Source organism: Sprattus sprattus, assembly GCF_963457725.1.
Source record: "Sprattus sprattus genome assembly, chromosome: 14".
NCBI lineage: Eukaryota > Metazoa > Chordata > Actinopteri > Clupeiformes > Clupeidae > Sprattus > Sprattus sprattus.
In genome coordinates, this window is record NC_137912.1 from 26,107,090 (window position 1) to 26,130,833 (window position 23,744).

General features: G+C 40.4%; 3 protein-coding genes across 6 annotated transcripts in view; all 3 read left to right on the forward strand.

Annotated features, from left to right (window-relative positions):
* Nucleotides 1-714: 714 nt before the first annotated feature.
* On the forward strand, nucleotides 715-3,435 carry LOC308375064 (beta-2-microglobulin-like). Its single transcript, XM_080851104.1, has 4 exons — nucleotides 715-861; nucleotides 1,302-1,574; nucleotides 1,661-1,708; nucleotides 2,860-3,435. The coding sequence occupies exons 1-3, from the start codon at nucleotides 798-800 to the stop codon at nucleotides 1,672-1,674; spliced, it is 351 nt and encodes a 116-aa protein (XP_080707230.1). The 5' UTR covers nucleotides 715-797; the 3' UTR covers nucleotides 1,675-1,708; nucleotides 2,860-3,435.
* A 2,458-nt stretch (nucleotides 3,436-5,893) lies between these two features.
* LOC308375133 (beta-2-microglobulin-like) lies at nucleotides 5,894-8,804 on the forward strand. The gene is made up of 4 exons (XM_080851186.1): nucleotides 5,894-6,229; nucleotides 6,969-7,244; nucleotides 7,969-8,006; nucleotides 8,226-8,804. The coding sequence occupies exons 1-3, from the start codon at nucleotides 6,166-6,168 to the stop codon at nucleotides 7,980-7,982; spliced, it is 354 nt and encodes a 117-aa protein (XP_080707312.1). The 5' UTR covers nucleotides 5,894-6,165; the 3' UTR covers nucleotides 7,983-8,006; nucleotides 8,226-8,804.
* A 1,224-nt stretch (nucleotides 8,805-10,028) lies between these two features.
* gramd4a (GRAM domain containing 4a) overlaps nucleotides 10,029-23,744 on the forward strand; it is a 36,863-nt gene continuing 23,147 nt past the window's right edge. For 3 of the 4 annotated variants that reach the window (XM_080851063.1, XM_080851065.1, XM_080851066.1), the window contains exons 1-3: nucleotides 10,029-10,273; nucleotides 13,460-13,667; nucleotides 19,208-19,328. In XM_080851063.1, coding sequence (XP_080707189.1) covers nucleotides 10,245-10,273; nucleotides 13,460-13,667; nucleotides 19,208-19,328 — 358 coding nt within the window. In that variant the 5' untranslated portion in view covers nucleotides 10,029-10,244. Of the gene's footprint in view, nucleotides 10,274-12,005; nucleotides 12,055-13,459; nucleotides 13,668-19,207; nucleotides 19,329-23,744 lie in introns of all 4 variants that reach the window. The other variant, XM_080851064.1, reaches the window with a different exon arrangement.

Sequence of the window (23,744 nt, forward strand, 5' to 3'; positions counted from 1 at the left end):
AAAGTTTGAAATTAATACCTTTCGGTTCAACTGTTTCATGTAGCCCGTTGAGGTGGTTTATGTGTGTTGTAGGCCTATCATTAGTTTGGAACATTAACCCTTTTGGCTTCATAAACAAAACAAAAACTAATTTTCAAAACCTGTTCACTTCAGCCACAAGGGTTTAAGCACACATGCCAACATGCTTAAAAACAGGGTTATTGTTCTATCAAATGCACTCTTCCAAATGACTACATCAACTAAAACGATTCAAAATTGATCCTGCAGTTTGAGATATAGCCTGGCTACTGGAAAGCTTTAGATACACGTTTCAAAAAGTGTTATTTCATGTTTAAAAATACAAAGGCTATTTCAGTAGTGTTGATGGCACACATTTTAAAATGAGCTTTTGTCGCTTTATAGAAGAAGCTTTATAAAAGAAGTATTTGTTTGGTAGGCCTACTTTTAATAATCCAGAACGTGAGAGGTTCGGGTTTATTAGGGAAGTTCAGGGTATTTCCAATTTCTAAACTGGTTATACAACAGTCATAGGTTCTACTGGTTCTACGAGAGTATAGACTATGGCATCGTATTTGAGTCGTATTGTCACAACCACAGTAGAGTGCCTTTAGCTAGCAACGAGTGAGCTGTATTTTGCGATTGGCTGGGAATACTGAAAGGGGAGTGGTGATAACACTTTTTATCAAACTGAACGTTCCTTTCGGTTTAGAAAGAAGAAGGGCTTCAGAGCTGCGTGAAGACAGTCACTTGAGTTGTTAACAATTTCTGGAATTAAAGAAAGACTTGTCTTTGTCATCATGAAAGTAACGATTTCTCTGCTGCTTCTTGGCTTCTGTGTTCTTACGGCATATGGGAAAACATGTAAGTTATGACATTTTACAAGTTTGCGTCGTCTTTCCTTACACTTCCATTTTAACGAATTATTTAGCGCGAACGTACTTTCGATATCTTCGTGATTGCTTGATAAGGTCTGTGGATTTAGGTCTTTAGAAAATCAATCAATCATGAGATTGTAACTAAGTGATGACGCTACGTAGGCTATGTGTAGAAGGATAATATTTCACTCAAGCATAGCTCACTCAAGCATAGCTCAGCTATGTGGTATTCCCCTGTATTTACAGAGCTGTGTTTCCTGCTTGGTGACTTTGCACCGTCGATAATCGTGATACGATACTGCAGCCGGTGTGTTCGCACTGTTGTAAATTGTTTACAATTTACAATAATTGTGGGCCATGATGTGGTCTGTTCTGCCACTGTAGTAGAAGGTGAATTATTAAATACCCTTTCCTTTTCCCCTTTAGCCCATCCCAAGGTGCAGATATATAGCCGTAACCCTGGTAAGTTGGGTGAGAAAAACACCCTGATCTGCCATGTCAGTGGTTTCCACCCTCCTGACATCTCCATCGACCTCGAGAAGAATGGGGTTAAGATGGATGATGCCAAGCAAACTGACCTGGCATTTGAGTCAGGATGGCAGTTCCACCTCACCAAGAGTGTGGCCTTCACTCCACAGTCAGGGGAAGATTACATCTGCAAAGTCCGGCACTTGCAAGAAACCAAGTCTTACACCTGGCGTAAGTTTGATTTATTTTGCAATTATGTACCTTTTTTTATAAGAGCTTAATTAATTTCTAAAGTTTCGTTTTTCTGCGTTTGACAGAGCCTGACCTCTGAGCTGTGAAGAAAACTCAGATATCCTGGTCTATCCGTAAGTTCGTAACAACCTAACCCAATTACTAACATTAACTCGTTGCTGATACCACCCCTCAGTAGGCATTGTAACTGGGATGTGCTTTCCAAAACAGGTGCTGCAATGTTGTTTGCTGTAATGTTAGTAATTAACTGTTTACAAAATTCAACCCACGTCACAAGGTCAGTCATAGAGGTGTGATTTTAAACATATCAGAATGTTTTAGGAAGGAGTTTTGTTTAAACAAAAATAATGTTTAAAACATGCAAACTGTACTTTAATAGACGACACGGCATACTGGTGCACAATTGCTGTAGCAAAGACACGTAAATAGCAGAACTTATATAGAAGAACTAGGCCAATTTCTTTATGGTCACTTTTGATACCAATTTTGTACTCCTGTTAACAATCGTATGTTAGTGCACCGTATGGAAACAAAATGGGAATGTCAGAATTCAGAAAGTATATAAGTTAATTCTGAGAAATATTGCCTGGAACTAGCTTGCTTTTGTAGATCTCTAGAGGGCATTACAGATTAGTATTTTTTTTACACACGGCACAACGTTTTCTCAGTTAGATGCCTTGGTATTGATATATTCGACCACAGACAAAACAGAATAATCGGAAACAATTCAGGGCCTTATTTCATTGATTGGCAACATGCTGTGCTTGACCTGAAGCTAATTTAATGGCTTGGCAAAATCATTTAGCTAGTTTATATTACGATTAGATTCTAAGTGCAAACATGAGTGGGTCAACGCAATGCACACAGACATGGGCGTTCCCATGACCAAATTTAGGTGAAACTTCTTAATGATTTTATGTTGGTCAGATCTCTTGCACAAGAACCTCCAGAGTGTACAGTTCAGAATAGCAGTCAAGTACAAGGAAAAGAATAAAAGTCCAAGATCACAGTCCATAAATTGTAAATCAAACAAAATATACAAATCAAAACAAATATGCCCTGGGATGTCACAGTACAATGAAAATACACTGAAATAGTTTGAAAGAGTAGTACAATCATCTATCACATGTTATATTAACTTTAACAGATATCTATTAATCTAATAGAACTATATGTGGCAACTTTGTTTAATGAATGATGAAATTATGATGAGATACGTAAGTAAAAACAAGTGAGAAGATTAAATGCTATTTTTCCCCAAAAGGATTCTGCATCTTGGTGTTTCCTGGGATATAATCAACCTTTCCTGCGTCAAGCAATGACTTCACAACCTGCACCAATACAGGAAGATGAAAACAGTGCTACATTTAAGCAAACGATGCATTGACCTTTTATAGATTCAAGATTTTTCATTCATTACAGATTATAGCAGTGGTTTGTTCAGTCATTTTCAGTACTACATTTTTTCAATCAAGATAATGTTTTTCAAACTCAAATTTTCATTTTTCTTGCAGCTTGTACAGACAATTGCATACAATTTGTATCCAATTAGTTTTTAGTTGCCTTATTGGCTAGAGACACTGGATATGTCCCACTGAATATTTAATCCGCTCTTCGTTTCACCTTGAAAAGCTACTTAAAATACATTGTTTTCCAGTGTGCAGTAGAAATTGACAACCCTTCCTTTTGTTCATGGGGCACAAACTCACTTGTACATCAGTGTGTCCCTAATGGGTTATGTGGGTTCAAAACAAAAAGGATTGCCTTTGATAACTGATTGTGTGATGCATCACTATGCAAAATATTGTCTTTATCTGCAATAAAATTGTTTTCCCCTTTTAATAAACTGTCTTATGTAATTTTTGTTAGTGTTTCTAGCCTGTCTGTGTGGATTATGACTGTAGGCCTCTGGATTTAAGGGCAGTCATGCTAATCCCACACAGGTTCACCGTTGTCTGTTGAGACATGTACACTTGTGTGGTGGGGGAGAATCAGACAGAAGAATGAATTTATGGATAAATATATTAGCATGCGGTATGAAAATGCAGAGCCTGCATTCAAAGGAATGATTGAAGACAGGTAAGTAGGTATAGGATACTCATACAATCAAATATGCAGGTAATGGTACTCCTTAAATGTCAATTAAGTCAAAGTTATTGCAGGTCTAGTGAGGCACGTGATTTACTTAGTCTGTAGGTAGGATCTACCACCAACAGTTACACGATCCCATTTGGCCGAGATTTAGTTGATTTCTAATTTAACATGGCAAGCAGGAAACAAAGGTTGGCTGAAAACAAACGTTCCCAAGAGATATCTGGTTATTACCGCTTAAAAAATCTGCCATTGGTCCAAAAACACAAAGAGGTGTGTCCTTTGACTGTAATTGGAATTAGTGTAGAAACTAGATCAAATGCGATAGACTATTCAGGGCACATATAAGTCAAACTGGTTGATTGTACTGCTTATCGACGGATAAAATTGATTTTGTTTTCTTTCCCTTGCTGTCTTGTACTTCCTTGGCAGCTGCGGTCTTGGGTGCCAATATACGGAAGCAACACACATTGGGCCTGTCCTAACATGTTCATAGACGCAGCGACTTAGGTTAGCTTAATTATGCAAGGCATAGTCCCTATTGTTTAAGTATCCCACAGTAGAATGATAAATGTGGGATAACATTATACAAATTATGTTAAAGAATGGTACACTGTTGCCTCTTCAGTTGGAATATGGAGTTGGGTTAGTTGGCCAAATAACTTATTATGCGGACCTGAGTTCTTATCTTAACTGAAGTCTACATAGCAATGGAAGTGGTCATCATTGAGAGGCAAAAACAAGCAAAAGCCAACACTAATTACGTGGGGTATTAATGCCATTGATTTGTTGAGGAAGCTTAGAAATGGGTATGTACAAAGTTACATTCATTACAGTCCTTCATTTACTTCAGGAATAATAGAGTATCTAGTTGTGCCTTGGACTTCGTCCTTTGGTACCAAGGTCTAGTGTTTATGGCACCATAAAATCAGTAATTTCTGTAAATGTTTTGCTGTAAGTTTTTTTGTAAAAATATATAAAGGCTTAAGATGGAAATTATAATATACACACTTTTAGAAATGTCTTTATATGAAGACATCTATGAACTTAGTAAATTAATTGTCTGTCTGCTTACAGGATCCATTAGCTGAAGTGGATCTCTTCTCGTCAAACCTGAAATTAGCGTGCATCTTAAAAAAGGTCTCGTTTTTGTAAATTTGTCTCAGCAAATGCAAAAGTTTCCAATGCATTGCTAACTGGAAGCTTAGTAAATGTTTGGTGATGGGACATTACATGTAACCAAAAAATGGTAATCACTAGATGGAAGTGTTGTTAAATATCTTTTCTTTTTATGCATTGTGGTGATCAAAGATTGATATAATAGTAGATGGTGTTTGTGCTTCATATTGTAACAGATACTTGTAAACATTCTAATATGTAACTTCTTGTAAGTGCCAATTGAAGTTGACTATTGGATCAGTGAGGGGAAACACTATAAAGGCACTTTATTTGTATGTGTTAGTTGCACACTAATGCACTAGTGGATTTATTCCAGTGATGGTAATACATGCGGCAAGAAAAAAAATATATTGTCTGGTTCTAGTTTCATCTTTGATGTGAAGCAGTGGATGTCAACAGGTTATTATTTTTATTTATTTTTTACAGTCAATGGCTCTTGTCATTCTCTTGTAATTAAAATAATGTATAATGAAAGCATGGCAAGTACACAAAAATGGTACAATGTTAGAGTGAAATACCTATACCTATACCTATAGTTGAAATACCTATAGTTGAAATGTCTAATGTTTGATCTATGAGCTGCTTGATTGGAAAGTCCCTGTGTGTGTGCCAACATGTTTCGCTTTCTGTATTCAGAACCTACCAGAGATTCAATACAGCAATATTCTAAAGCTGAGGTATGCAACCTTTTGTCCTCTCCCTTGTTCAGACATCGTGGGGGAGAATTTCTCCCGGAGAAAACATAGTATCATAGAGGTCATAAATTAACAGAAATCAAACCTTGCTAGAAATTTGGAACACTTACTGAGATTAAATTGTTGCTTCCTAAAATGAAAAAGCATATTATAGTTGAATCGAGAGAATCTATCTTCAAATAAAATGGTTTCAGTTTGTTCAAAAAATAGTAGGTCTAGCTAGTAGCAAATACTGTCAGTTTTTAATGAACGACTTATCTGAAACTCTAGGATGAGATACTGTAAACCACGTGATTTACTGCGCCCTCTAGTCTTGTTTTGATAACAGAAAGTCTTACTGCGTTGCTAGTATAGGGCAGCTTGACATAGGCTACTTTATTTTCCTTAACACATCGTAGAGCTAGAAATCAAGCATGACCCAGCGGTTGACTGAAAACAAACGTCCCTGAAAGAAAGTAATCCAAAACATAAGGAGGCGTGCCCTTTGGCTGTAGTTTGAGAGGTAGGGGAAAGGATACTTTCACTTTCGATAGACCATTGCGTTCAGGCCACATACAAGTCGAGGAACTGTTATTGTTTGTCTTGCTTATCGACGGGAGGAAACAATGGATTTTTTTCTTTCCGCATTTCTCTTCTTCTTCCTGGGCAGCTGTGCTCTTGGGCGACAATGTACGTAATCAACGCACGTTTGGTCTATTGTAACATGTCCATAGGCTGAGTAATTTAGGTTAGCTAAATAAGGCATGACCTAGGCTACGTCTTTGTTGTTTTGTTATGAATTCGCACAGTAGATTAATCGATATGGGATCACATTGTATTATGTACATTGTGTTAAAGAATGGTACATGTAGCTGTTTGTAGAGTTTGTAGTTGGACTAGTTGGCCAGATAGCTTATTTTGTGGACCTGTGTTCCTATCTTAGCTAAAGGCTACATAGCAACATAAGTGGTCCTAACAAACCTGAACGTGTCTAAAGCATACGCAGATAGCCGAGGCTAAATTTTGCAAGTTGTTTATCTTATATGGATTTTGTTTATTGTTAATTAATGAAAGCCTACATTCTCATGGGCATTTCGTACTGTTCCTGACATAAGAAATGGACTAGTAAGCCCATGATGTTGTCCGTAGATCCTACCAAGTTTAACCTATTCATAAAATCAGAAGTTCAAATTGAAGAACTTAGTCGATTTGTAATCAATAATAAATAACTGAGGCTGTAATAGCATTGTGTTGGTTTGTATAAGTAGACTTACATTACAATAGGCCTATGTCATATAAATAGATTAGAGAGGAGTGAACTAAGCATAGGCAGAAATACATTTTTAAAAAGTACACTTGTGAAAAAAGAATAATAAGTTCAACATTGTAAATGTTTAAATTTCCCCTCTTTGTGTCTCTCTTTACTCAGCGTCACCCAAGGTGCAGGTGTACAGCCACAATCCTGGTAAACTGGGTGAACCTAACACCCTGATCTGCCATGTCAGTGGTTTCCACCCTCCTGACATCTCCATCGACCTCGAGAAGAATGGGGTTGTGATGGATGATGCCAAGCAAACTGACCTGGCATTTGAGTCAGGATGGCAGTTCCACATCACCAAGAGTGTGGCCTTCACTCCACAGTCAGGGGAAGATTACATCTGCAAAGTCCGGCATATGACCGCAAAACCAACGTTATACACCTGGGGTAATAATGCCTTTAATTTGTTTGATTTTTAACATTCATTGTGACAGTGAATAATACAAACTTATGGGTTGAAAAGAAAAACTGATTTCAGTTTGTTATTTAGTCTAACCGATCACTTACACTATCCCCCTCTCAGTCTTTTTGCGCATTATGTTAAGTCAGGGATAATGTATTGTCCGGAGGTCATTCTCCAAAAATAATTCCCAACGGGGCGAACAACACCCCGACGTGCAGGGAGGGTGTTGTTTCGTCCTGAAGGGAATTATTTTTGTAGAATGACCGACGGACAATACATTATCCCGCTTATTATACGGTTACTTGCCAAAAATGATAGAAGACATTCCTCCAGCATACCTCTTTTTAATGATTTAGTTGCCGTTTCATGAGTCCCGTTTAGAAATAAATATAGTTCTTCAAGCAAATAGAACTTTAAAGTTTCAGGTGTTGCATAGCAACCCATTACTTGCTGACTTCAAATTACCATGAGTCTGTTACGTTAAAATGACTGGACTTCTTGCGGAATGATATGAAAGAGGTGAATTAGAAGCACAAAACCTGTTGCCAATGACAGCGGTCATTATCTTTTCGCAGCGGTCTGTTCGCAGGAAATAATGTAGGGTATGACGTAGGGATGGCCCATTCAAATAAACGGTACTTTTTGGAACATTCTGAAGAGCCGTATAATAATGTACATTATGCACAGTTTTTTTTTACCTTCTTTTAGAAGCTGACGTATAAAGTTGTGGAAGCTGAGAAAGAGAGGTATGTGCAAAGTTACATTTTGTGTTACATTCATTACAGTCCTAAATTTGCTTCAGGATTAATACAGTATCTAGTTGTGCCCTGGACTTGGTTCAAGCTTTTAATGTAAAAATATACAGGCTATATTTAATATGGAAATTATAATATACACACTTTTAGAAATGTCTTTATATGAAGACATCTATGAAAGAAGTAAAGTAATTGTCTGTCTGCTTACAGGATCCAGTAGCTGAAGTGGATCTCTTCTCATCCAACCTGAAATCACCACACAACTTCTCATCTGTTCTCATTTTGACTCAAGTTTCCTATGTATTGCTAACTAGATGCATATTGAATCTTTGGTGGTGGGACATTACATGTTTCCCAAGAATGGTAACCACTAGATGGAAATGTTGTTACATATCTTTTCTTTTTAAGCATTGGGGTGATTAAAGCTTTAAATAATATTAGATAGTGTTTGTGCTCCATATTGTAAAAGATACTTCTAAACAGAATGTAACTTTTTGTTTTAGTACTCATTTTAGTACTCATTGAAGTTGACTATCTGATCACATTTTAATGAGGGGAAACACTATAAAGGCACTTTATTTGTATGTGTTGTAGTTGCACACTAATGCACTAGGGGATTTGTTCCAGAGATGGTAATACATGCATGAGACAAGAAAAAATAAGAAAAATTGGCTGAATCTGGTTTCATCTTTGATGTGAAGCAGTGGACATCAACAGGTTAATTTGCACTACCCATGGTAAGACAATGGCTCTTGTCATCCTCCTGTAATAAAACAAAATTCCTCTCTCTTTGAGTGTGATGTCATTCTTAATGTCTGATGAGAGCATGGTAAGGACACAAATTTGAAACAATGTTAGAGTAAAATACCTTATAGTTGAAAACTCACTGAAGATGCTGTTGGCATATCAGATTACAGGTAGGCTTTTCAGTAGAGGGCCAGATGCCATTCATGATTGTAATAGGATTTATGTGCTATTTTAGGTTTTAAAGAAGATGCTTGAAATGTCTAATGTTGATTTGTTTTATACAACAGCTATGAGCTGCTTGATTGGAAAGTCCCTGTGTGTGTGTGTTTTGCTTTCTGTATTCAGAACCTACCAGAGCTTTAATACATATACAGCATGTCAAATATCACTCCAAAGCTGAGGTACCTTTTGTCGCCTCTTAATTCAGACATCATATAAAAAAACATGTTTCTTAGAATTCATAAATTAACAGAAATCAACACTGCCACATATTTGGAACAGCTACCAGGGTTGGAATGTTGCTTCCTGAAATGACAAGGTATATAACTATTGATACTCAAAAAAAAATAGTTGCAGCTTGTCTAAAAATTGTAGTAGCAAGCACTGTCAGTTTAATGAAAGGCTTAACTGACACTCAAGGGTGAGCTACTGTTAACCACGTGATTTCAGTCATTCGAAAAGCATGTGGAGGAACGGCGCCCTCTAGCTGTGAACAGGAGGCCAGTGTATGGCAGCCTGACTTAAAGGGATTTTCTACAACAAATTGTAGAGCTGCTGATATGTCACCAAATACTTAAAATCAAGTTCAGCAGATAGAATATGCCCGGGTAAGTTTTACTGACCTGGTTTAGGTGTGGCACATGATATCGTTTTGAATTGGTCACAAAGAGAGACAGAGATGTTTAGGGCCCAGGACTTGCCTAGACAGCCCCGAATCAGTTAAACTGAAAATGGCAAAGCTACAGAGTGAAGTAGGCCTATTCCGCGCTCATCATTCTCCACTTTAACTGATTAAATTATTCAACCAACTAACCAACGATGTCTGTCTATCTGTCTTCATAGCACAACGTCCTTCTTAGGTGTAATGTATTGTCAAAGGCAAGTAACATTTAAGGATCCTTCAACCTTCTTCAGCCAACCTGACAGACAGAGTAGTTTAATGCTGAGCATTTTAGGGAGATGATTGGCGTCCCCTTTAAGAACTGAGTAGCTGACATTGACTAAATGCCTGGTCTCGCTTGTGTGCAGTGTGAAATCAACAAGAGAGGCTCGAGGTAGGGCTGTTCTCTCCCCGGTAAGGCTGGCATTTATTTGTAAGAGCAACCAAGCCTACGGAGACCAGATGCCGTTAGTATTTCAAAAGATGGGTCCGAAACGGTGGAGGTAAATGTTCCGTTCGTATGTTGATACCGTCAGGTCGAACCGTTTCGTCATTATACAACAAGTGCACAAAAGAATCGATCAAAGACCAGATTGGTGTTAATGAAACTTGGCTACAAATTGAGAGCCGGGTAAGTAACTTTTTTAAATTACTCATTAGTAAACACGAGAAAAGTTGTCTGCCTGACGTGATTCATATTTTGATTTCACCCCTGGCATTGCAAGGTTATTTTCCCAGGATATCGCCCAACAGGCGGGACAAGGCTATTCGCTTTTTTGAGCCTTGGTTATGATAACAAACAATACAGTCAATGAACATTCTGTGATAAAAGCAGTGAGGCTGCTATCATACCTCACTGAACGGCTGTCCGTTGAATTGTCTGTGGACGAGATAATCGTATATGCTTTCAGACAACATGAAGACTTGTTACATTGATTCAAATACCAGTAGGCTATGTTGGGCTTCTGTTGCACCTAGCCTATAGCCCTCCAACCGTATGCACTACTAGGCTAATGGCACTACTGCAGCTACTGGTAGTGAGCACCCTAAATTGTATATCTTGTGAAATAAAAATGTTATTATTTATGATGAGTTATGTCATGTCCCGCTGCGACCACAGCGAGATGAGTTGATTCATTTTGACCGAACCTGAGTGTAGCGAATCATTGCTGTAGTCTTTTGACAGCAATCCGTATACTCTGTGCCTCTACAGCGTACACAGTGTAGAGGCGGAGAATATACGGTTTACTGTCAAAAGACTGACAACGGTTTATCGCACGTATTCCACCACCATGTAAAATAAAGTCCGGTTGATGGTGCAATGATCACTGACGGCGAGTTGCCATTACGAGCTTTACGAATGAGAGAGATTCTTTGTGTGTCTATGCACATGAAGCTTAGGCTGCTGATCAGTCATGTTGTCTGAAGGTCGATGAGTGATATTTTTTTTTAGTAGACTGAAAGTCGTAGAATTGTACAGAATTCCCACTTTACTAAGTGTAGATACTGATGACAAACCCCGATAGACTGAGGGCTTACCACCTCTTACACAATGATGGTTAAGCCACCACGAATGAACAACATTATCGTTACAACTCATCTTTCTAGTCTTATCCAACATGTTTCCAGATATCATAGCAAAACATGAAAACACAAGTAATGCCTCGTGCCTATCGAGTTCACTGGCATGCTTTTTTCTAGCAGTCACACACAGTTGTAGTCTTCGCCTTTGCTCACTCAAATCCTGATTTAGTTCTCACCTCTACTTGTGGTTGATCTCCTTTTGATAGTAATAGGCTACTGTTATAGTTCTCACCTCTAGGTTGATCTCCTTTTGATATTAGTACTGTTTTAGTTCTCACCTCTCTACGTGTGGTTGATCTCCTTTGATATTAGTATCGTTTTAGTTCTCACCTCTCTAATAGTGGTTGATCTCCTTTGATATTAGTACTGGTTTAGTTCTCACCTCTCTAATAGTGGTTGATCTCCCTTTGATATTAGTACTGGTTTTGTTCTCACCTCTCTTCTTGTGGTTGATCTCCTTTGATATTAGTCCTGTTTTAGTTCTCACCTCTCTAATAGTGGTTGATCTCACTTTGATATTAGTACTGGTTTAGTTATCACCTCTCAGTGTGGTTGATCTCACTTTGATATTAGTAGGCTACTGTTTTAGTTCTCTCCTCTCTACTTGTGGTTGATCTCACTTTGATATAAATACTGGTTTAGTTCTCTCCTCTCTAAGTGTGGTTGATCACACTTTGATATTAGTCCTGTTGGCTGTTACTGAAGTGTCTGAACAAAAGAGTGAAATTGACATGGTCTGATGTATCATGTTGTAAAGCCTTCACTCCATCCATCAACAGGGCCTCCATTCTGAGTTGATTTGACTATGACTGCTCAACTGACCTCCAGGTAGAGAAGTCCCTTTTACAGAAACATAAAACCATGCTGATTGTAGGGCTGAACGAATAATTGCATTTGCGATATAATTGCGATATGTTAAAAAGCAATATTATAACCGCAAAGTGCAGTGTATATATATTTTTTCCCCCCTAAGAAGCTACATTTTGCACACAGTATTTAAAAAAAAAAAAAAAAAGCATTCCATGTGTTTATATTTACAATGACTTTGTTTAAATTACTTAAATGCACAGTGGCAAAGCCACCGATTTGTTGTTCTTGTTTCTGTGATGAGCTATTCAATAAAAATGTAAAATGTGGCAAAGAATATTTTACACTAAATGTATCTTATATCGTGTTGGTCATATTTAAGTAATTCATTACGTTTTGTTGGGGGAAAAAGAGGATACAATTTTAAAAATCGCATATTAAATCGCAATCGCAATATTGGGTGGAAAAAAAAAATCGTAATTTGATTATTCTCCCAAATCGTTCAGCCCTAGCTGATATCACTCCAAATTTCAGAACTCTATTTGATCCACTACTCGTTTTGTAGTCCATTTGATTGTGGAGATTGCTGGAGCTTGCTTATGGTCTCTAAAAGAACACTGTCATTTTAAATGCTCAGATGGGTTGTACTTGTGCTATTATACTATATGGTATCAGGAGGGAGAGAGTTGTGCAGATCTCATCAGTTCAGTTGCAGGAGTTTCTGTTACCAGGTACTAACAGACACCTGAATGCTTTCATTAGTTTCAGACTGATGGAAAGCTTTTGTCAAGAGGTACAAGTATCTAGGGAGTATCAGAAGGCATCATGGCGACGACTTTGTAGGACCATTCAGTGTGTATAGAAATAGAAATGTTTAATTTCCATAAAATATCTTAGTCTATATAATGTTGTCTTGAAAATAACTTTATTTGTTTGTATACAGAAAGGCTAGTGACGGTGCTTCCAGAATGGCAAGCAGAGTCTTTTGTCTGTAGTATGACCCTGAGGAGTGTAAACAGTAGTGTAATCTGGGGATTAAAGGGAGGAGAGACACACTTAATCCTGCCACAAATGGCAAATAATATCATTGTAGTCAGGTCAAAACACCAAAATGTGGAGGTGGATATTTTAGAAGAATATTGAGTTTATTAATGATATTTCAGTTTTTGAAAGAAAAAAAATCTGTCCTTCATAGCAATGTAACAATATACTGTACTTTCTGATGTTTTAGGGATTGTTGTGTTTGTTGATAAAAAAATGTTGATTGTTGTCATTTACTATCAGGAAATATCCAAATCATAAAAAATGTGTCTGCATTGCCAATAATGTTGTTTGTGCATTGTTTATCTGTTGGAAACATGTCAGCATGTTAGATTTTCCTTTCATATACTGTTATGTGACACTTTGTCCCCTCCCCTCCTTGCAGGGTTTCCATACACCATGTTGAGGTAAACCCAAAGATTGCTTTGTTGACCATGCTAAAGCGGCTGGACAAAATCAGACACCGAGGTCAGAAGCGAGATGAGTTCCTGGATCTAGTGGAGTCCCCCAACACATCTGACACTGAAGGCAGCGATGACCCCCTGCTGAAGCCCAGACCTTCCCTCAAAGACATGGAAGACATTAGAGACCCTGTGAGTGTCCGTATTGCATTTGACCATGTTTCCATTCTAGTCCCATTCATGCCTGCACATGGAATTGAGGGAAACAAGTTTGCAGTGGTGTTATAACATCATTTATGACTTTCTGCCCTGCATGTGCATGTAATAGCAGCCATGGACAGTTTTAAAGGCTATTCAGAGTTGTGAATCAGGAGCTGGTAGGTTACTTATGTAGGTGAAATTGGAACCAGCCTCACATGGGAGTGCCAGACTATGTAGGTACGAAAGGAACTGTGAGCAGGCGGCGGGTAAATGTGGGTGCAATTGTGTGTAACTTGTGATTCCGTCTTCGCGAGGGCCACCAAGACACATTGGTGCTTTCCTTGCGACAGCAACAATATGTTGGTAATCTCACCCAGTTGGACAGGCATCAACCATTCAACACAAAGGCAGATCAATTAAGTTGAACACTTAGGGGGCGCCACACAAAGTGTAGTGTCCGCCACGGTGGTCGTAATAAAGATAATCCACAAATCAGTCTCAATGAATATATCAGTCTCATAAAATGTATTAAACTATCAATTTGGAACTCTAATTAAATGAATAACTACAACCAAATTGATCTTATTCATAGCAAGGTTGAAGGTCATTGGGGTTCTGAATAGAAGAGGTTGGCAGCATTCATTCTTGTGTAACATTAAGTAGACCAGCGTATATAATCAAAGTATTTATTTACACAATGATAAGAAATAACACACAATATGTAATCTAGCTAAATGTAACTAACGAATGAATTGAAGGAACGTGTGTGTATGTGTAAGAGAGAGAGAGATTGTGTGAGTTTGTGGGCTCGGGGTTGCGCTGTTAAGAGTGCGCCAGAAAGAATGTGTGTGTGTTCCTTTGTTCGATCACCACAGTTACGCGTGCATGTGTATGCACGTTCGTGAGCATATGTGATGTGGACAAGGACGAGCCTATGTGCAGCGCGAAGTTCGAGTCTTTGCATGTGTGGCCAATGTATATGTAATCGTATGTGATTACGATGCCATAATAGAAGAGGGAAATGGTTAGTGATGCATGCAAGACCCTATGTCTCTGAGGGGCAATCCTAACGATAACCCTTAGATGCTGGGGCGAAGCCAACTACCAAATACCCATGAAAATATTTATCAACAGTTCGGTGAACAAAACAGATCAAAGACATGAACAATGGCAAAAGTAAGTCCTATGCTTAGCCAGGGTATAGCTAGGATAGCTAATTGCTAATTAATTGGTTATGTCGGAGTGAAAAGTGTCTATGCCGTGCTGGCGTGCTGGCTGATCACGACGTTGATGAGGCAGAGAAGAGATTAGGATTTCCGTAGATGGGGAAAGTTGTCCTTGCTGTGATGTCGTCTGTGTTACACTGCAGTTAAGGTCGGAGGATTCGAGCACTTGTTCCGTTGCATGTCTCCGCGTTTTCGTGCTTTGTCTCCCATTGCAGAGTTAGCTAGCAGGTCTTTTGTTAGCTGCTTGCATTAAACTAACTTAGTCTCTATTAGCAGTTTGTTGGCTAAAGAGCAATCTTAGGCACTTGTTGCAGTAAGACAGAAGTGAGAGAGAACAAAGAGAGTTCTTCTACACCCTTGGAGATGGACGAAAGAGAGAGGTACTCAAGGCAATGCCGGAGGTAAGAGACTGTGTATGCTGGGCAACGCCAGAGGAGAGAGAGAGTAAGTGTATGCCGATAGGTGGCTTATGTCCAATTCAGGGGGCATGGTTAAAGTGCCATCTAGTCACAGTTTTACGATAGGGCTGGCTTTACGTAAGTTTCGGGTTCAACCATAGACACGTTAGCCTACTGATAAATGTCAAACAGAATAAGTGAATTTCAGGTGTACCTACACTGACAAACAGAAATCCAAGTCAAATATGTGCCTGCTGTTTTGCTGAGCTGTGTGCCAGTTTTGTATAATGATGTGACATTGCTGTGTAGATCATAGATCATGTAGGTCATAATATCACCAGACAATATGGAGGACAATGATAGGCATCTAACAGGGGCCACATGATTATAATGTTGTGGCCCATGTGATTTTCACCTTTGTGATCTTTTAAATCGGTAAAGATCAAGCTCCCTGTGCTACTGCTGCCTTCAAGGCTACCCAGGGCAGGATTAGTGCAGAGTTAGGCTCAAGGCCCCTCTGTAAGTGTCATCTGAGAATCTCAATTGATTCACTGGAACATCACCTTTCAGACCCAGTCTTTACCCTATTAGAGCATAGATAGCTATTAAAATGGAAATGAAATTTAATGCAGCGATGCATTTGCATTTGAGTTTTGCCAATCTTGAATGCCTGTCTTGTCGTCACTTTCAGTAAAGAATTGTACTCTTTAGCAACACTGCATGTGGCTCCAGATTGTTTAATGGGATTTCTACATTGATCAGGGAGAGATGATGCTGTAGTCACAGGAGTTGAAGCTAACGAGTTTGATTTATCTGTCATTCAGGCTGTTTATTCAGTCTGTGTAGGAGATGAATGATGAGCTATTTGGTGCAGTGTCATTCATATCAAAGATGATATTTAATTCACTGCCCTTTATCTATTTGTGAGATACAATATTTCAAAGACTTGACTGCCAACCAGTAGCTGTTATTGTAATGACTCATTTCAGCGAGTCGCTTGACGTCTTGAGGAGGGTTTAGAAAAGTCTCTCTGGAGATCCACTTCAGTGTTGTTTATTCTGGACTTTACCCAAAGACTGGCATATTTCATTAGCTGATTGTATAATTTATCAGAGACATCTTACATGAACTCAGTGTCTCTGAAGCTTAAGCTCTCTGTGTTTGCGGTGAGCCAGGCCCGTGGGTAGAAGCGTGGTTTAAAGCCATGTTTCAGAGGCGGCTGTGTGTCCTCTGGCCTTCGGTTATGTGGGAAGCAGCTGTATGAAGTTCACTGTGGAGGAGGATTCAGGAAAAACAAGTCTCCAACAGGGGTTCTTCCTCCATCTCAGGCCACATTCTCTTCTCTGCGCCTGCTCAAGCAGAAGCACCGAGAAAATAACGAGCAGGGATTCGTCCAGAGGGAAGACACAACACTGCTGTTGGGGAAATACTCTCTCAGCATTTTTCCTGGTCTCACATGTTGTCATAGTCGCCTGAAGTAAAAAAAGGAAAGCTTCCCAAACTAGTGCACGTGGTCATCACTGGTAATCCAAACACAAGATCCGAGTCCCTGGCGATTAAGGATTTACAGGCAACAGCCAATGCCATGAACACAGGGTGTTTCCAGAATGCCCACAGCCTCGGTAAATGCTCGTGTGTTACATCATGACATTTCCTGGCTTCCAGTTCTAGAATACTCCTCATGCATTGGCTTCCAGTGCTGTAAGCTAAGTCTGATGAAATCTGTTACCATTCTGATAATGCTGGCTAGTTGCTTAGAGCAATGTGATTTTTATCTTTTGGCTTGAGAGAGTCTATATAAGATAAAGTTTATCAACCTAAAGTGCAAAACATCTGTCATTTATTGCATAATAAGATGCTATTGGTGTCTGTAAAACCAGAGATGCTAAACTTACATTCTCTGAAGATGTTTTCTGGTTACAAATAAAGATAAGCCATAGTGGTTGCACTTCATTCTGACCTAAACATCTTGGAATTTGAGATGTGTAGTTTGGAAACTCTTGTCAATTGATTAGGCTTCCCTGGTGACTTATTGGCATTTCAAACACGTACCCGTTTTGTTGTGTGGTATGCGGCGCATTGGGCCAGAGTGTTGTCCTCTGCTGTCCTCCTGAGGCAATCCTTTTGATCTGAGCTGAGTGATTGCTCTCCCTGGATGCCCTGTGACGCCCTGTGATGCCGTGTTGCTACACTTTCACTGATTTCAGAGCAGAATCCTGCTGTTCAGGATGAGGGGAGTGATGAGTCATGCTCCCAAACCTCTGTGAATAATTCCGTCTCTCTCCCTGCAGTGTGTGTCTGCTACAAACACACACACACACACACACACACACACCCCACACACACACAAAGTCACTGCTATCAGGCTTTTAAATATACACTCAGAATAACAAACATCGTCAGTCTGAAAGTTGTTGCATGTTTAGCTTCAGACTGCAGCTTAGGTTCTAAGCCTATATAATTGTGTTGCACACAGTATTCATTTTGACTATTAATGATGTCATGATATCCCAGGAGCCCCTCTGATGAAACTCATTTCCTCTCAATGCGTTCATTTCATTAAACAGAAGCCTGACTTCTCCATCTGCTTTGGTAACAGTATTACCAAACAGTTATGTCCCAGAATGCACTCCAGATGTATCCATCACCTTGGCATTTATCAGGAAAGTGGATACAGTCACTTATGACATCTTACCAACCAAAATCCATTGATTGGGATAATTTACCAATGTCAGTTTGTGATTGGTTAGGTTTCTTGTGTCTGTTCAATCGTCAGCATAAAGAGGTAGATAGATTTTAAAAATCTCTCATAATTTAAAGTATTGATGTCCATTAAACAGATCATGATGCTTGCCACAAATGCTGATTGTCCCACAGGTATGTCAAAGTGGTATTTTGAAACTGAAAGAGAAATGATGGTGGATTTGTGAAATTATTGTAATATTTACTTGAGATCAAATCGCCCAGCCCTAGTAGTTCCGTCTTCTTATGGTGAAACCTTGCTGATGGAAACACAGAGTAAACAGATACATTTCTAACACATTCAGTTTTCTGCATTCTGCTCTTCCACAAAGCAGGCACTAGGCATGACATTCTCCCATTCTGTTATGCACACACGCCATGCCACAAAAGGCTAGGGTTGCCGTCCCTCTCCTGCTTCACACTTTCTCCCTCCCTGTTTCTATTTCTGTAGAGAGTGTGTGTGTGTGTGTGTGTGTGTGTGTGTGTGTGTGTGTGTGTGTGTGTGTGCTTCCTGATAGCTCGACAGGGAACACAATGGATTAAGATACGCTGCAGAATGGGAGGCAGATGGGCGGCATCAGGGAGCGGCCATTGCAGTGTGTGTGTGTGTATGTGTGTGTGGCTGTGTCTGAGAGGGAGAGGGAGAGGGAGTGAATGAGGTAGGACATGCTTGTACTGTCAGTATGTCTCTTTAAGGAGCAGTGGGTGCCGGTCTGGTGTCTCTGCAGTGCCACTCATTTGCAGTGCTCTGCAGCTCCTGTGCTCACACACACACACATCCACCTCTCTCCCTCCCTCCGTTGCTCCATCTTTCTCTTGCTCTCTTGCTATCCCTTTCTCACCGTGTCTTCTATTCTTTCACCTGACTGTGGAACCGAAGCTAGCGCGACGCTGCTTAGCCAGATCCCTGAGTCACAGGGGCTAAATTGTCTGTCTGCAGTGAAATGGGAGGACAGGAGCATTAAGGATGTTTTCCCTCTCCTAATTCGACAAGAGGGAGAGAGCACATTGTGTGTTTCAGAGAGGCTTTGAGTAAGTCAGAAACCTGTGCTGAAACTTTCTGTGGGGGGGTTGGTTTCCTTCTTTTGTTATCAAGTGTCTTCATCCCTTTTCTTCCTGCTGTCTGTCCGTGTGTGTGTGTGTGTGTGTGTGTGTGTGTCTCTAGGCTGGCTCAGGGGCTACCAACATGGCTGCTGCCATCCAGGACTATCAGAGGAGTGAGCAGGATCGCCTGAACGAGGTCAAGGGTCATCTGGAAATTGCCTTACTAGAGAAGCACTTCTTACGTGAGTGGTGTTGTTTTTTGTGTGTTTTGTATTTGATCCATTCTTCCCAAGGCTGTCTTTGTGTATGTGCTTCACAGAGTGAAAGGAGAACAGAAAGAGAGAGGGGGAGGACGGACACAGAAGTATATTCCTCAGTTGTGTGGTAGAACATGATCTCACCATGCTTGTGTTGGTTGTGGCTAGCATCTAGTTTGTGTGTGGTGATATGGCGACTCTGTGGTCTTCATGTGAAATTGGTTATCATAAGCAAAGAGGAGTCGTTACATTTCTAGAGGGGACGTTATTAGCCTGAAAGCTAATCATCCCCAGCTGGTGTTATCAGTGCCCCAACCTGTGCTATTGTGTGTTTTGACCGGAGTGCTTCGTTGGCCCCCATTCATGTCAGTCACTCAGAGGCTATCAGTGCAGTTACTGTAGTGGTCATTTAGGTGTTGGGTTGGTCAAATAGCAGACCCTGTATGGAGATACTCTCTGATGGTATTCCATTGACAAAATGTACCTAAACCGTCAATTAGCTTGAATAATTGTGGTTATTTTGTTGTTGTAACAATTGGAGATGGTTGCACTCTATGTGGATGGTACATTCTTTGTTGTTCATGGAATGTAGACAACCACCCCATTTGGTGTGAATTGAAATGAGCCAGAGACTTGGATTCTCCGCTGCTGATTGGACTGTTAAGTGGAACGCATCCTTCTCTGACGCAAGCAGTGCAACCCACCTCTCGGCCGTTATGTAACACTCACTCTCTCTCCTGCGGTTTCAGCCCTCCGAGGCTTCTGGGGGCTCCGACAGGCTTCTTCTGCAGTGTGGGTAATGCCTGTGCATTAGAGGGCAGCCCCATCCTTCCCTGCTCCGTCTCCTCAGAGGAGTTTCTATGCTCTCCGCCTCTTCCGCTCAGCAGCTGGACTGGGCCGGCGCATTGTCTGAGTGCAACCCTAGAGCGTCCCGTGGCTGACAGCGTGTTCTTGGCCTCTGCTGTGTGTGTACACAAGCAGTCAGTGGGAAAAATGGGCAAGATGTTCTCTGATGCTTAGACACCAAGAAGTGATTGTGTGAGCCATGCTGCTCGTCTTTGGCTGCATTTTCACTCTCAATGGTTCATCTTTCTCTCCCTCCCTTACACACATACACACACACACACACACACACACACAGAACCGCTCTCTCTCTTGTTCCCCTCAATGTGTCTTTCACTCTTGATTGCTTATTCATTCACTCAGCCCTCTTCCTTTGATACCTCCAGAGCCCTATGTAGCGCTGCTTCAGATCCTAATGGAAAATCTGCTCCGTACACCCTGATGCTATCTTTAGGATGTAGTAGCTATAATTATCATGGCGCTCTTGCATGTCACTCCCAGCCGTAAAGCTTTAATTGTATGCTGACCTACTTTCCCCGGGTTGTAACATGACAGCCCCATGCTATTTCCGTATGTTCTGATTTATATATGCGTTTCTCGTCAGTGGAGTTCCCAAATACCCACAAGCTTAGTAGCACCTTTACAGGTTTCCCCATGTGCACTCCTTGAGCTCACTGGTGTAGATGTCCTTTGGTTTACTTAGCCAGAGGTACATTTGGAGCGCGCTCCACACGTTGGAACAATGTGTCTGCTTTTGCTACTGGTGAATGGAAACACTGCTCTCTCTGCACCATGATGGACAGTCCTGAGCAGACACTCACATGGACTGTCTTTATCTGTCTGGTGTAATTGGACTTTGGGGGTGGGGTGGGGTGGGGTGGGGAGTAGGCACTGGAGCATGTGAATCCATTAGCTGCCAGTGGAGCAGTGTGGGATGTGTGTGTGGAGGCACCGATGCAGGCCAGATAAGGAGGAGGCATTAGGGAGGGAGTGGACGGATGAGATTGAGCTGCTCCAGCCCCGTGCTTCTGCTGAGGGGACTCACAGGACCACTGACACTGCAGAAATTCAAGCCGCCTGCTGTCAGAGACCAATGTTGTGGATGAAGTCAAAGGATTGCGTAACCGCACACAAACAAAATCAGAAGTGAAATCATGCAAGAAACTAAATCGACTGAGATTAATAGGATTAGAAGAATTCATTTTCTGTTTATCGAAATATGAATCATTGATGATTGGTCAATTGGTCAGAGGCATTAATAATCGGTCGTATTCGGATGTTTATAAACAAAGTAGCCACACAGTTGTACACATCAGTTCTTATGCTCTAATAAATTCTACTTTTATGTGCATAAAATCTATCCTTTAACTCACCTCCTCTGTTAAAGTGTTACTCTCACAACAAACACAAGCAGGGGAGGTCACTTGTATGTAATGCTCAGCATTCCTGGAGCATCAGTATAGGATTCTGTGAGTACATCAAGCCTCCAACTAGACCATGACTGAAGTAGCATTTGGCCAAACACATTTTATTTCATAGCTTGATGCTGGAAATAGCCACTACTGGGAGTTTTTCTTTGAGTCATTTCTCGCCTGTGTGTGTGTATTAGGTCTCATTAATGGATGACTCCACTGAGCAAGTGCTCTTCAAAGGTCCCCCCGATTACACACTCTTTACCTACACACTCAGCTCCCTCTCAGCCCTGTAGGTCAACCGTCAAGCTCATTAAAATGGCATGTTGGGAATTAAGTGATTGTGTTGGTTCACACTAATCAGCACTCATGAATGTGCTGGTTAATGAAAGTTGCTGCCAGGGAGGTGACTTTTTCAGTTTAAGACCAGCTTGCATTGAGTGGGGTGAGGCAGAAGGGTTATAAGATATAAGGTCCTTTCTCTGCTCTGGTCAGATCTCTCATGTTGAATGGCAAACACCATTGGATGAGCTCTACAGGGCCATGGTCATTTGAAACAGTATTGTATGCCAACATGTTAATCGGTGCTTCGTGGCCTGTGTGAAGATGTCCTCAAGCTAGATAGATTAGCTGCATAGTTGGCTAATTAACTAATGAATTGCGCTAGCTTGAGTCATAAGTAGTGACTATGTATGTATTCCATGAATGAACATGTTTAGACATCTGAGCCAATTGCGTATCTTGGGCAGTTGAATTGGTGTAGTGTAGGATTTTATGTTTCTGTTCAATGGATTGGTCCCCAGTGGTTCTTTCAGGAGATGTTTGTTGCAGCTGAGTTGACATGTTTGTGTGTCAGAAAGTAATTAAAGTCCCTGAGTAAAACTGAAGAACCTTAGATAGGGTGACCAGATTTGAGTTGGTGAAAAAGAGGACACTTCAGCGGTGACGGTCGGGGGGGGGGTTGTAGTTACGACAGGCCCTCGTGCGTGCTATTATCAAGGGCCCTAGTGCACGTTATTTACTAGTTAAGAGGCGCGCACACACACACACACACACACACACACACACACATTAGGCATATACACTATATAATAGTTAAACTTTCCTATGTTGTAATTATGTATAATCCATTGTGTCATCTCTCCTTTTGCAAAAGATAAAGCAACAACAAACTCTGATAGCTGGCCTCCCTCTCATTAATATTAATGTCTTAATATTAAAGGCACCCAGTGCAACTTTATATAAACATTCAATGAAAAATAAACATTCAATTTCTAGTCTTTTTTACACGTAGTAAGTTTCAATAACTCCATACCATTACATATCGACATTCAAGGAGCAAAGATGAGACGTCGTTGTGTGGTGAGAGAACTGATAGAAAATCGTAAACAACAACAATCGCCGGTGGGGAGAATTAGTTACTTCGGCTATTGTATTGGGAAAGTAGACATGTAAAAAAGAAAGATATCAACAATAGCACTCTGACACACTAACGTAAACAAACGGTCAAAGTGCTGAAAGGTTCTTTAAAAACACTTATGAAAGGCCCGATTTGTTGCGGCGGCACAGCAGCTTTACCAACATCTGAAAAACACATACAATGAAACAGGCGCTCGGCGGCGACCTATCATTCAGGGCCTGTTTTGGAGCAGATTGCCTAGCAGTCCGTAGTCTCCCAATTTGCCAAGATGCTGATTGTGGATTATCATTCCCTAAAATCCACCTTCGGTATGGTGTGCACTGCTCTGCTATTGTTTCTGACATCTGTGACAGTGGCAACAGCCGAGTGATCTTTTTCCAAATTGAAACTCAAAAAGACCTACCTGAGGGGCCGCATGGAGCAGGAGAGGCTGGCTATCCTTTCCATTGAAAAAGAATATCATGAATCACCACCTTTATGTTTGAAAGGTGCTTGCCTGTGTACTTTGCCTCTAGGTCTTGACGTTTAGATTGTGCGTCTAAATTAGATTGTCTCGTCACATGATCAAATAGAGACTTGACATTGGACAACAAAATATTACCCACAAATCATTGCATATCTGTATATGACAACAATACCAATGAAAATAAGAAATTATTTATTTAATTGAATAGTTTTTTTAATAGTTTCCATAGTTTATGTAGGATAAGCATATAATTGTGTTAT

Bases quoted from the DNA above. Each gene is read 5' to 3' on its own strand.
- LOC308375064 (XM_080851104.1), top strand. From the start codon at position 798: ATGAAAGTAACGATTTCTCTGCTGCTTCTTGGCTTCTGTGTTCTTACG. The intron at 862-1,301 runs GTAAGTTATGAC...TTTCCCCTTTAG, and splicing joins TACGGCATATGGGAAAACAT to CCCATCCCAAGGTGCAGATA.
- LOC308375133 (XM_080851186.1), top strand. From the start codon at position 6,166: ATGGATTTTTTTCTTTCCGCATTTCTCTTCTTCTTCCTGGGCAGCTGT. The intron at 6,230-6,968 runs GTACGTAATCAA...CTCTTTACTCAG, and splicing joins CTGTGCTCTTGGGCGACAAT to CGTCACCCAAGGTGCAGGTG.